This window comes from Panulirus ornatus, chromosome 3 (genome assembly GCF_036320965.1).
Source record: "Panulirus ornatus isolate Po-2019 chromosome 3, ASM3632096v1, whole genome shotgun sequence".
NCBI lineage: Eukaryota > Metazoa > Arthropoda > Malacostraca > Decapoda > Palinuridae > Panulirus > Panulirus ornatus.
Window position 1 is genome coordinate 18,534,499 of NC_092226.1, and position 13,928 is coordinate 18,548,426.

At 37.8% G+C, this 13,928-nt stretch overlaps 1 protein-coding gene across 1 annotated transcript in view; it reads right to left on the minus strand.

Annotated features, from left to right (window-relative positions):
• Positions 1–301: 301 nt before the first annotated feature.
• Positions 302–13,928, minus strand: part of mRpL1 (mitochondrial ribosomal protein L1) — a 45,950-nt gene continuing 32,323 nt past the window's right edge. The window contains exons 8-9 of the mRNA XM_071684869.1: positions 2,596–2,697; positions 302–593 (exon numbers count right to left, since the gene is read on the minus strand). Coding sequence (XP_071540970.1) covers positions 492–593; positions 2,596–2,697 — 204 coding nt within the window. The 3' untranslated portion in view covers positions 302–491. The remainder of the gene's footprint in view (positions 594–2,595; positions 2,698–13,928) is intronic.

Genomic DNA, 13,928 nt, shown 5'->3' on the forward strand with positions numbered 1-13,928 from the left:
CCAATCACCAGTCCTTTTTCAGCACACAAATCTACAAGCTCTTCACCATTTCCATTTACAACACTGAACACCCCATGTACACCAGTTATTCCCTCAACTGCCACATATACATATATACACATACATAACTACTTCTGTTTCCTCTTCTAGAAAGTTAAAATACGAGGGGAGGGTTTCTAGCCCCCACTCCCATCCCCTTTAGTTGCCTTGTATGACATGTGGGGAATGCATGAGAAGTATTCTCTCTCCCCTATCCCTATTATCATTATTTCTCTTGTGGGTACATGAATAAAACAGAGAAGACATATTATTTTTTATTGCAATAAATTTTAACTGGGAAATACATTTAAACACATTATAGAATATAAAATGACTGCTCAAGAAATTCCTCATAAAAATCACATAAGGTTCCGAATAGTCATGAATTCTTGAATGTCTTTGATGTATTATATATCCTTATGGAAGTGGCTGCTTTTCATAATTTATTTTTTTCATACTGCTGCTGCAACTGCCATGCTTGGAGTTTTATCCTTAATGTAAGCTAAATGATCAATTTTGAATTGTTCAAAGCTAGGAGGACTGCGTAGAACAACCTGTGAAGACAAATATTTAGTGCAACAGTAAAATACAATTAATTTTGAAGTTGTAATACCTATAAAGATATACCTTGGTTAGCACTGTTTTTCTTAATGATTCATTGTAATGTTATCTCATCAGCTTTTTCTTCTTTAAACCACAAGAGATTAAAATGTGTCTAGTGGCAAGAACACACATCCATACATCAGGGTTCATCCAGTCAACACCTTAGGCTGCCACTTCCGAGTGCAATCGTGAGAGCCATGCTTACCAACAGTGGTTAAGTTGTATTAGTGCTGGGCATGGGGGGGGGGGAGACAAGGATTTAAGGAAAAAGCAACAATATGTACGTGAAAATGCAGGTTATAAAGTACGATAACGTTCATGTTTATAGTCTTTTGTGAGAACTTATCTCTACAAAGAAGTCCACACTTCCCTGCTACTGCATCTTTCAATTCCATAGCTTCTAATATCAACCCTCAACCATCTGTGCCACCCACTTTAGGGCTGTATAACAGTTTTGTTTCATTAACTTCTGTTATAGGCTTTCTCTAATGATCCTATATGCTCTGCATTATCTGGACCATAGAGGTATATTAACTCGTATCAGTGATGAGTCTGTGAAATCCAAGCCAATTCACACATACCCATACAGTTTGAAATCAGTGATTTCCAAGATGGCAAAGTTTACAGACCTGGAATTGGCAATGATCACCATAATTTTAGATGAGGAAAAGGATCAGGGTGGAAGAAAAGAGAAAGTGAAGGACAGTTTGCTATCCTATACAAGGAATTAATAGATGATGGAATTAAATTTTTTCAATATTTTAGAATGTCTGAAAATTATTTAACATATTGCTCGATAAAATAGAAGGTTGTTTAAAAAAAAGCAAGACACCTGTTGGAAAAAAGGCTATAACACCGGAGGAATATTTAACAGTTCGTCTGATATAAGTAAAATATTACAAGCACCGTAGTAATTATTATTCATTCATATCCAAAAAAGTCATTCAGAATAAGTTTAATAATTTTCATGAAAAGCTACACTACAAAACTCATCCGCTGTCCATGAAATACCAAAAATATCGTTGGCGATCATACACAACTTCACAGTAGGGATATGCAACAGACACTGACGGCTAAAATGTGGTACTGCGCCAATCATGTTTGATTTCGTCAGCCATATTCAAAGTAATGATATTTTTCATCTGACAATGATGAACTGAGCAGATGTGGCACTGATGTATGTCAATTGACCTTAAATCTTCATGGTTGCTCTCTTTCTAACATTGCACATTATTCTATCTACAGATTTGCTCAATTTCTAGGGCTCCTTTGTTATAATATTCCAAGGTTCCTGTCCTATTACATCAGTCATCATGCTCAGACTCCATGGACCAACATCAGAAAACTGCTTCTCCCAACCCACTATTTTCAACAGTTTCTGTCGCATGTGTTTTGGGCAATTCCTTCTGTTCAACATTATCTGGTCAGCTGTTACTTTGTGTGTGGCGAGATGGGGTGGAGAGTAACCGATAAATAGCCATGTTCTATTAGTTCTTACTGTGTGGATTCCAGTTACATGGCATTCTTAAAGAATGCAGCCTCCACACAAATGGACAGTTGGGTATTCATATAAACATGTACGAGCGGCCAAAATCAAATCCAGAGCAGGCCTTATTGTCAACACCACATGTTGTCAGCTGCATAAACAGTCACATCACTAAGACAAATGCAAACTGTCCTGTATTTGAAGCACAAGCGAATTGTGCCTAGAGATGCATATTTTAGCAGTTTACAGACCAAACATCATGGCCAAGGAACTTTTTTATCACGCATCAGAATATTTTTATCTTATTTCACATCATGAGCTACTATCACTAAAAAAATTCTTTAATATAACATTATTTCTTGTCATGGTCTCTGCTTTTACAAGGTAAAATGTCTCACTACATCTAACCGGTCAAACTGATGAGATCTGACAGTGTAAAAAAAGGAGAGACATATATGACATCTTACCTGGGTAATGAGCTGATTTGATTTTCTATGAGGCCTTTGGCTTTCCACATCATTAAGGAGTGATGCTAAGTTCTCTTCAAGTTGTTCATCTGACATATTCAACTGAAAATAAGAAATATTTACACACGTAAATCCTAATATTATTAGTTTCCTTAACATTATCACTATACTTTCTCTGAAACAGCATAGCACTGCCCAAATGTACAAATGGTCTCCTTTTGCTAAATTCAAACTACAAGCCAGTAAACTGCAATAAACTCCCCATAAATGACACCCTCAGGACCCTTATGGTGCCAGTTAAAATAATTTTCCAAATATGAGAGAAAATAAAACAACAGTAAAACAAGGAAACTATATACTGCCTGACACAAATGTGCACAGCAACTCCTTGATAAAAGAAATATATTCATCATTAAAAATAATCCTTATGCTGAAGTTTTTAAGCAATCTAATATCCTCCAAAAATATCAAAAATTGCAGGTAATAGTTTCGGGTACTTCATAGCCCAAATACCTTTTCTTTTCAAACTATTTTTATTCTGCTTTGTTGCTGTCTCCCGCATTTGCGAGGTAACACAAGGACAGAAGAAAGAAATGGCCCAACCCACCCCCATGTATATACACACACATCCACACATGCAAATATACATACCTATACATCTCAATGTACACATATATATACACACACAGACACATTCATATATACCCATGCACACAATTCACACTGTCTGCCTTTCCCATCGCCACCTCACCACACATGGAATACCATCCCCCTCCCCCCTCATGTGTGCGAGGTAGCGCTAGGAAAAGACAACAAAAGCCCCATTCGTTCACACTCAGTCTCCAGCTGTCATGCAATAATGCCCGAAACCACAGCTCCCTTTCCACATCCAGGCCCCACACAACTTTCCATGGTTTACCCCAGACGCTTCACATGCCCCGATTCAATCCACTGACAGCACGTCAACCCCGGTATACCACATCGATCCAATTCACTCTATTCCTTGCTGCCTTTCACCCTCCTGCATGTTCAGGCCCCGATCACTCAAAATCTTTTTCACTCCATCTTTCCACCTCCAATTTGGTCTCCCACTTCTCCTCATTCCCTCCACCTCCGACACATATATCCTCTTGGTCAATCTTTCCTCACTCATTCTCTCCAAGTGCCCAAACCATTTCAAAACACCCTCTTCTGCTCTCTCAACCACGCTCTTTTTATTTCCACACATCTCTCTTACCCTTACATTACTTACTCAATCAAACCACCTCACACCACACATTGTCCTCAAACATCTCATTTCCAGCACATCCACCCTCCTGCACACAACTCTATCCATAGCCCACGCCTCGCAACCATACAACATTGTTGGAACCACTATTCCTTCAAACATACCCATTTTTGCTTTCCGAGATAATGTTCTCGACTTCCACACATTCTTCAAGGCTCCCAGGATTTTCGCCCCCTCCCCCACCCTATGATTCACTTACATGGTTCCATCCGCTGCCAGATCCACTCCCAGATATCAAAAACACTTTACTTCCTCCAGTTTTTCTCCATTCAAACTTACCTCCCAATTAACTCGACCCTCAACCCTACTGTACCTGATAACCTTGCTCTTATTCACATTTACTCTTAACTTTCTTCTTTCACACACTTTACCAAACTCAGTCACCAGCTTCTGCAGTTTCTCACATGAATCAGCCACCAGTGCTGTATCATCAGCGAACAACAACTGACTCACTTCCCAAGCTCTCTCATCCACAACAGACTTCATACTTGCCCCTCTTTCCAAAACTCTTGCATTCACCTCCCTAACAACCCCATCCATAAACAAACTACGAGATAAAATGCTTCTCTACTTGAAATAAACTTGAAAAATATCTCATAATTTATATCAAGTATATCTGTTGGCATGATAATCATTGAAACATCTCATAATGCTTCCTCTGCCAACACATAACCACTACATATGAAAAGAATAACGAAACAATCTTAAAATGTAATCATTAAGTTAAGGCCTTACTTATCACCAAACAATATTTCAACACCAAGATTCATATTCAGCATAACTCACAATGCTTCATCTACCTGAAGTATATCAAATAATTACACAAAATAACACAATCTTCATAAAATGTTATCATAAATTACAGATGTTACTGACCCCCCCCCCCCCCAAAAAAAAAAAAAAAAATAATTCAACCACAAGATTCATAATCGGCATGAAAATCCTCATAGGTTATGCACAAAAACTAGTACTCTCCAAAAGAGTACTAAAAATTCCAGTTAACAGTCCTGAGTCTCTTCAAGTCCCCCGAAATATTTCCTTTCAAATTTCTAATACATCATAATGAAACACTTCTATGCTTGAAAGAATCGTAGAGAATATCTCATAATGCTTCCAACACCTGACATACCCAGTAAATATGAACTGAATAAGGGCAAATTTCTTATAAATTCACACATTCATTACAGGCCTTAATGTCCCCTAAATTTCAACAAAAAACAGTCCTTATGCCTCAGTTTTGAAGCAACTATAGTACTCTCCAAAAATACCAAAATTTGCAGGTAGCAAGCATTTCAGGGTATTTTTAGCATATAAAACTTTGTCTTTAAAACCTGGAATATAACAAAATGAAATGGTTCTATACTTGGAATTACCATAGAAAATATATTAAAATGCTTCCACTAGCTGACAGATACCCGATAACTACGAAACAACAACACAATCTTCTTAAACTGTAACCATTCATTAAAAGCTTTACTTACCACCAAACAATATTTAAATCCCAAGCTTTATTCAGTGTGAAAAATAGTACTTATACTAAGGTTTTCAAGCAAATGTAGTACCCTAAGGGAAATATAAAAAAAAAAAAAAATTGCAGGTAATAATTCTGGGGAATTTGTAAGAACTAATAGAACATGGCTATTTATCGGTTACTCTCCACTTTTCTTGGAATAATCACGGAAAATATCTCATAAGACTTCCCTTATCCGAGAGATAACTGATAAATACAAAAATAGTAACAACGCAGTCTTCATAAAATGCAATAATCAAATACAGTCCTTAATGATCCCTAAACAATAATATAACCCTAAAGATTTGTATTCAGCAGGAAAATAGCCCACATTCTTAGTTTTCAAGCAAATCTAGTACCCTCCAAAAAATAGCTCATGGTAATTTTTGAACTAATCCACTTTTAAAACTGCAATTTAACATAATGAAACACTTCCTTATTTAAGATAATCATGTAAAATATAATTCTTCCCTGGGCTGAAATATATTTATTTATTTTGCTTTGTCGCTGTCTCCAGCATTAGCGAGGTAGCGCAAGGAAACAGACGAAAGAATGGCCCAACCCACCCACATACACATTTATATACATACACGTCCACACATGCACATATACATACCTGTACATCTCAACGTATACATATATATACACACAGACATATACATATATACACATGTACATAATTAATACTGTTTGCCTTTATGCATTCCCATCGCCACCTCGCCACACATGAAATAACAACCCCCTCCCCCGTCATGTGCGCGAGGTAGCGCTAGGAAAAGACAACAAAGGCCACATTCGTTCACACTCAGTCTCTAGCTGTCATGTAAAAATGCACCTAAATCACAGCTCCCTTTCCACATCCAGGCCCCACAGAACTTTCCATGGTTTACTCCAGACGCTTCACATGCCCTGGTTCAGCACGATGACCCCAGTAAACCACATCGTTCCAATTCACTCTATTCCTTGCACACTTTTCACCCGCCTGCATGTTTAGGCCCCGACCACTCAAAATCTTTTTCATTCCATCCTTCCACCTCCAATTTGGTGTCCCACTTCTCGTTCCCTCTACCTCTGACACATACATTCTCTTGGTCAATCTTTCCTCACTCATTCTCTCAATGTGACCAAACCATTTCAAAACACCCTCTTCTGCTCTCTCAACCACACTCTTTTTATTACCACACATCTCGCTTACCCTATTATTACTTACTCGATCAAACCACCTCACACCACATGTTGTACTCAAACATCTCATTTCCAACACATCCACCCTCCTGCACACAACTCTATCCATAGCCCACGCCTTGCAACCATATAACATTGTTGGAACCACTATTCCTTCAAATATACCCATTTTTGCTTTCCGAGATAATGTTCTCGACTTCCACACATTCTTCAAGGCTCCCAGAATTTTCGCCCCCTCCCCCACCCTATGTCATAATTCACTTCCGCTTCCATGGTTCCATCCACTGCAAAATCCACTCCCAGATATCTAAAACACTTCACTTCCTCCAGTTTTTCTCCTTTCAAACTTACCTCCAAGTTGACTTGTCCCTCAACCCTACTGTCCTGTAATAACCTTGCTCTTATTCACATTTACTCTCAGCTTTCCTTCTTTCACACACTTTACCAAACTTAGTAACCAGCTTCTGCAGTTTCTCACATGAATCAGCCACCAGCGCTGTATCATCAGCGAACAACAACTGACTCACTTCCCAAGCTCTTTTATCCACAACAGACTGCATACTTGCCCCTCTTTCCAAAACTCTTGCATTCACCTCCCTAAAAACCCCATCCATAAACAAATTAAACAACCATGGAGACATCACACACCCCTGCCGCAAACCTACATTCATTAAGAACCAATCACTTTCCTCTCTTCCTACACGTACACATGCCTTACATCCTCGATAAAAACTTTTCACTGCTTCTAACAACTTGCCTCCCACACCATATATTCTTAATACCTTCCACAGAGCATCTCTATCAACTCTTATCATATGCCTTCTCCAGATCTATAAATGCTACATACAAATCCATTTGCTTTTCTAAGTATTTCTCACATACATTCTTCAAAGCAAACACCTAATCCAAACATCCTCTACCACTTCCGAAACCACACTGCTCTTCCCCAATCTGATGCTCTGTACATGCCTTCACCCTCTCGATCAATATCCTCCCATATAATTTACCAGGAATACTCAAAAAACTTGTACCTCTGTAATTTGAGCACTCACTCTTATCCCCTTTGCCTTTGTACAATGGCACTATGCACGCATTCAGCCAATCCTTAGGCACCTCATCATGCATCATACATACATTAAATAACCTTACCAACCAGTCAACAATACAGTCACCCCCATTTTTAATAAATTCCACTGCTATACCATCCAAACCCGCCTGCCTTGCCGGCTTTCATCTTCCGCAAAGCTTTTACTAACTCTTCTCTGTTTACCAAATCATTTTCCCTGACCCTCTCACTTTGCACACCACCTTGACCAAAACATCCTATATCTGCCACTCTATCATCAAACACGTTCAACAAACCTTCAAAATACTCACTCCATCTCCTTCTCACATCACCACTCCTTGTTATCACCTCCCCATTAGCCCCCTTCACTGAAGTTCCCATTTGCTCCCTTGTCTTATGCACTTTATTTACTTCCTTCCAAAACATCTTTTTATTCTCCCTAAAATTTAATGATACTCTCTCACCCCAACTCTCATTTGCCCTCTTTTTCACCTCTTGCACCTTTCTCTTGACCTCCTGCCTCTTTCTTTTATACATCTCCCACTCATTTGCATTATTTCTCTGCAAAAATCATCCAAATGCCCCTCTCCTCTCTTTCACTAATACTCTTACTTCTTCATCCCACCACTCCCTACCCTTTTTAATCTGCCCACCTCCCACGCTTCTTATGCCACAAGCATCTTTTTCGCAAGCCATCACTGCTTCCCTAAATACATCCCATTCCTCCCCCACTCCTCTTATGCCCTTTGTTCTCACCTTTTTTCCATTCTGTACTCAGTCTCTCCTGGTTCTTCCTGACACAAGTCTCCTTCCCAAGCTCACTTACTTTCATCACCCCAACATTCTCTCTTTTCTGAAAACCTCTACAAATCTTCACCTTCGCTTCCACAAGATAATGATCAGACATCCTTCCAGTTGCACCTTTCAGCACATTAACATCCAAAAGTCTCTCTCGCGTGCCTATCAATCAACAAGTAATCCAATAATGCTCTCTGGCCATCTCTCCTACTTACATACGTATACTTATGTATATCTCTCTTTTTAAACCAGGTATTCCCAATCACCAGTCCTTTTTCAGCACATAAATCTACAAGCTCTTCACCATTTCCATTTACAACACTGAACACCCCTTGTACATAATTATTCCCTCAACTGCCACATTACTCACCTTTGCTTTCAAATCACCCATCACTATAACCCGGTCTCGTGCATCAAAATTACTAACACACTCACTCAGCTGCTCCCAAAACACTTGCCTCTCATGATCTTTCTTCTCATGCCCAGGTGCGCATATGCACCAATAATCACCCATCTCTATCCGTCCACTTTCAGTTTTACCCATATCAATCTAGTTTACTTTCTTATAACTAATAAATATGAAAAGAATATTGACACAATCTTCTTAAAATGTAATCAGAAATTACAGGTCTTAATGACCTTAAAAATTTTTTAACCCTAACATTCCTATTCAGCAGGTAACAGTTCAGGGTATATTTTAGCTTATAAAACTTTTTCTTTTAAAACTGTAATATAACATAATGAAACACTTCAACATTTGAAATAATCATGGAAAACATCTCATAATTCTTACCCAACCAAAAGACAACTGATAACTACGAGAAAGCTGACAATCTTTGTAAAATGTAATATCTAATTACAGGCCTTAATGACATCCAAACAATATTTCAACCCCAGAAATGTATTCAGCATGAAAAATAGTCCTCCATACTTAGGTTTTCAAGCAAATCTAGTACATTTAAAAATACCAAAAATTGCAGGTAATAGTTCAGGGTATTTGTTTTTAAACCGAAAAACTTATTCTTCTAAAAGTATATAATGAATTTCTTCTACAGGTGAAATAATCATGGAAAATATCTCATAATGCTTCCCTTAGCCAACAGATAACTGATAAATATGAAACAAATGATGACACAATCTTCTTAAAATGTAATAATCAATTAAGGACTTTAATGATTCCCAACCAACATTTCTACCCCAAGATTCATATTCACCATGAAAAATAATCCTCATACTTAGGTTTCCAAGCAAATTTAGTTACTACCCTACAAAAAACTGCAGTTACAAAATAGTACAGACTATCTTTGAGCTTAAAAGCATTTTCTTTTAAACCAATAATACAACACAATGAAACGATTCTGTACTAGATATAAGCTTGGAAAATATCTCATAATGCTTCCCCTAAACGACAGATAAATAATGAATACGAAAAGAATAGTGACAATCTCCTAAAAATATAATAAATAATCACAGACTTTAATGACCCTCAAGCAATATTTCAACCCAAAGATCAGTATTTATCATGAAAAATAATCTTCATATTTGAGTTTTCAGGCAAATCTAGTACCATACAAAAAAAAATACCAAAAACTACAATTAATAGTGTAGGATGCATTTTTTTTAGCTTAAAAATCTTTTCTTTCAAACCTGTAATATAACATAATGAATGCTTCTTTACCAGAAATATATCTCATGGTACTTCCCCCACCCAAAATATATCAGACAATCACAGAAAAAAATGGCATTCTTAAAATGTTATCATAAATAACAGGTTTTAATGAACCCCTCAAAATAATTCAACCTCAAGATTCATAATCAGCATGAAAAATAGTCTTCATACTTAGGTTTTCAAGCAAATCTAGTACCCTCCAAAAAATACTTAAAAATTGCAAGGTAATTACCAGCCAAAAAAATTATTTCTTTTCAATTTCGAATATAACGCAATGAAAAGCTTCCATACTTGAAACAATTCTGGAAAATACCCCGTAAAGCTTTCAATAGCCGATAGATACCTGATAAATTATTTATTTATTATACTTTGTAACTGTCTCCCACGTTAGTGAGGTAGCGCAAGGAAACAGACAAAAGAATGGCCCACCCACCCACATACGCATGTATATACATAAACACCCACACACGCACATATACACAGCTATACATATACATACACAGACATATACTTATATACACATGTACATATTCATACATGATGCCTTCATCTATTCCTGTCGCTACCATGTCACACATGAAATGGTACACCCCTCCCTTCGCGCAAGGTAGCGCTAGGAAAAGACAACAAAGGCCACATTCGTTCACACTCAGTCTCTAGCCGTCATGTGTAATGTACCGAAACCACAGCTCCCTTTCCACATCCAGGCCCCACAAAACTTTCCATGGTTTACCCAAGATGCTTCACATACCCTGGTTCAATCCATTAACAGCACGTCGACCCCGGTATACCATGTCATTCCAATTCATTCTATTCCTTGCACGCCTTTCACCTTCCTGTATGTTCAGGCCCTGATCACTCAAAATCTTTTTCACTCCATCCTTCTACTTCCAATTTGGTCTCCCACTTTTCATCGTCCCCTCCACCTCTGAAACACATATCCTCTTTGTTAGTCTTTCTTCACTCATTCTCTCCAAGTGACCAAACCATTTCAACACACCATCTTGTGCTCTCTCAACTACACTCTTTTCATTACCACACATCTCTCTTATCCTTTTATTACTTACTCAATCAAACCACCTAACACCACATATGGTCCTCAAACATCTCATTTCCAAGACATCCACCCTCCTCCGCACAACCCTATCTATAGCCCATGCCTCGCAACCATTTAACATTGTTGGAACCACTATTCCTTCAAACATACTCATTTTTGCTCTTCGAGATAATGTTCTCACCTTCCACACATTCTCCAACGCTCCCAGAACCTTCTCCCCCTCCCCTACCATGTGACTCACTTCCACTTCCATGGTTCCATCTGCTGCTAAATCCACTCCCAGATATCTAAAACACTTCGCTTCCTCCAGATTTTCTCCATTCAAACTTACATCCCAATTAACTTGTCCCTTAACCCTACTGAAGCTAATAACCTTGCTCTTATTCACGTTTACCCTCAGCTTTCTTCTTTCACACACTTTATCAAACTCAAGTCACCAACTTCTGCAGTTTCTCACCCGAATCAGCCACCAGTGCTGTATCATCAGCGAACAACAACTGACACTTCCCAAGCCCTCTCATCCACAACAGACTACATACTTGCTGCTCTCTCCAAAACTCTTGCATTCACCTCCTTAACAACCCATCCATAAACAAATTAAACAACCATGGAGACATCACACACCCCTGCTGCAAACCAACATTCACTGGGAACCAATGACTTTCCTCTCTTCCTTCTCGTACACATGCCTTACATCACTGGTGAAAACTTTTCATGGCTTGTAGCAACTTACATCCAACACCATATACTCTTAATACCATCCACAAAGCATCTCTATCACCCCTATCATATGCCTTATGCAGACCCATAAATGCTACATACAAATCCATCTGTTTTTCTATGTATTTCTCACATACGTTCAAAGCAAACACCTGATCCATACATCCTCTAACACTTCTGAAACCACACTGCTCTTTCCCAGTCTGATGGTCTGTACAAGCCTTTACCCTCTCAATCAATACCCTTCCATATAATTTCCCAGGAATACTCAACAAACCTATACCTCTGTAATTTGAACATTCACCTTTAACCCCTTTGCCTTTGTACAATGGCACTATGCACGCATTCCGCCAATCCTCAGGCATTTCACCATGAGCCATACATACACTGAATCCTTACCAACCAATCAACAACACAGTCACCCCCCTTTTTAATAAATCTTTAATTCCACTGCAATACCATCCAAACCCGCCGCCTTGCCAGCTTTCATCTTCCGCAAAGCTATTCCTACCTCTTCTCTGTTTACCAAACCATTCTCCCTAACCCTCTCACTTTGCACACCACCTCGACCAAAACACCCTATATCTACCACTCTATCATCAAACACATTCAACAAACCTTCAAAATACTCACTCCATCTCCTTCTCACTTCACCACTACTTGTAATTACCTCCCCATTAGCCCCCTTCACTGATGTTCCCATTTGTTCTCATCTTACGCACTGTATTTACCTCCTTCCAAAACATCTTTTTATTCTCCTTAAAATTTAATGATACTCTCTCACCCCAACTCTCATTTGCCCTCGTTTCCACCTCTTGCACCTTTCTCTTGATCTCCTGCCGCTTTCTTTTATACATATCCCAAATTGTCCAAACACCTCTCTCTTCTTTCACTTAAAATGTAATCATTAACTAATTACTTAATACTTAATAATTACTTACCACTAAACAATATCTTAACCTCAAGATTTGTGTGCATCATGAAAAACACTTCTCACTTTGGTTTTCAAGCATATCTAGTACACTCGAAAAACACTTAAAAATACAGGTAAAAGTTCAAGGTAACTTTTGGACAAACAAAGTCTTAAAAATTAAGCTATTACATAATGAAACATTTCTATACTTGAAATAATCATGAAAAATATCTCATGAAGCTTCCCCAATCCGAGGGATAAACGGTAAATAATAAAAATGACGACAATCTTTTCAAAATGTAATAATTAATCACTGGCCTTAATGACCCATTAACAATATTTTGACCCCAAAAACAGAGCTTATCCTTTTAAGCAAATCTAGTGCCCACCGAAAAATAGAAAAAAATTGCACGATATTTTCTTCCCCAAAAAATTCATAATTCAACTTTGTATTACAGCATAATGAAATGGTTCTATACTTGAAATTACCAAAGAAAATATATCAAAATGCTCCCCCTAGCCCACAGATGCTAGACGAACATGAAACAAAGAATGACACAATCTCCTTATATGATCCCAAACAATATTTCAACCTGAAGATTTGTATTCAGCACGAAAACAAGAGTTCATACTTATACAAGCAAATCTAATACCTTCCAAAAAATAAAAAAAAAAATTGAAGGTAATAGTTCAGGGAATTTTTAAGCCCAAAACAATTTCTTTTAAACCTGTAATATAGGATACCAAAATGGTTCTATACTTGAAATTATCATGGAAAATATATCAACAGATATTAGACAAAAATGAAATGAATAATGACAAAATCTTATTGAAATGTAATCATCAATTAAAGGCCTTACTACCAAAAAATATTTCAAACTCATATTCAGCATGAAAAATACTCCTTATACTGAGGTTTTCAAGTAAATACCAAAAACTGCAGATAATAGTTCAGGGGATTTTCTACTCTCTCTCTCTCTCTCTCTCTCTCTCTCTCTCTCTCTCTCTCTCTCTCTCCACACACACACACACACCCACACAAAAATCCTCTAAAACTTTGAAATACAAGATGAAACACTTCTTAAAATCATCCGGAAAGTATCTCATATGGCTTCCCCTAGCCAACA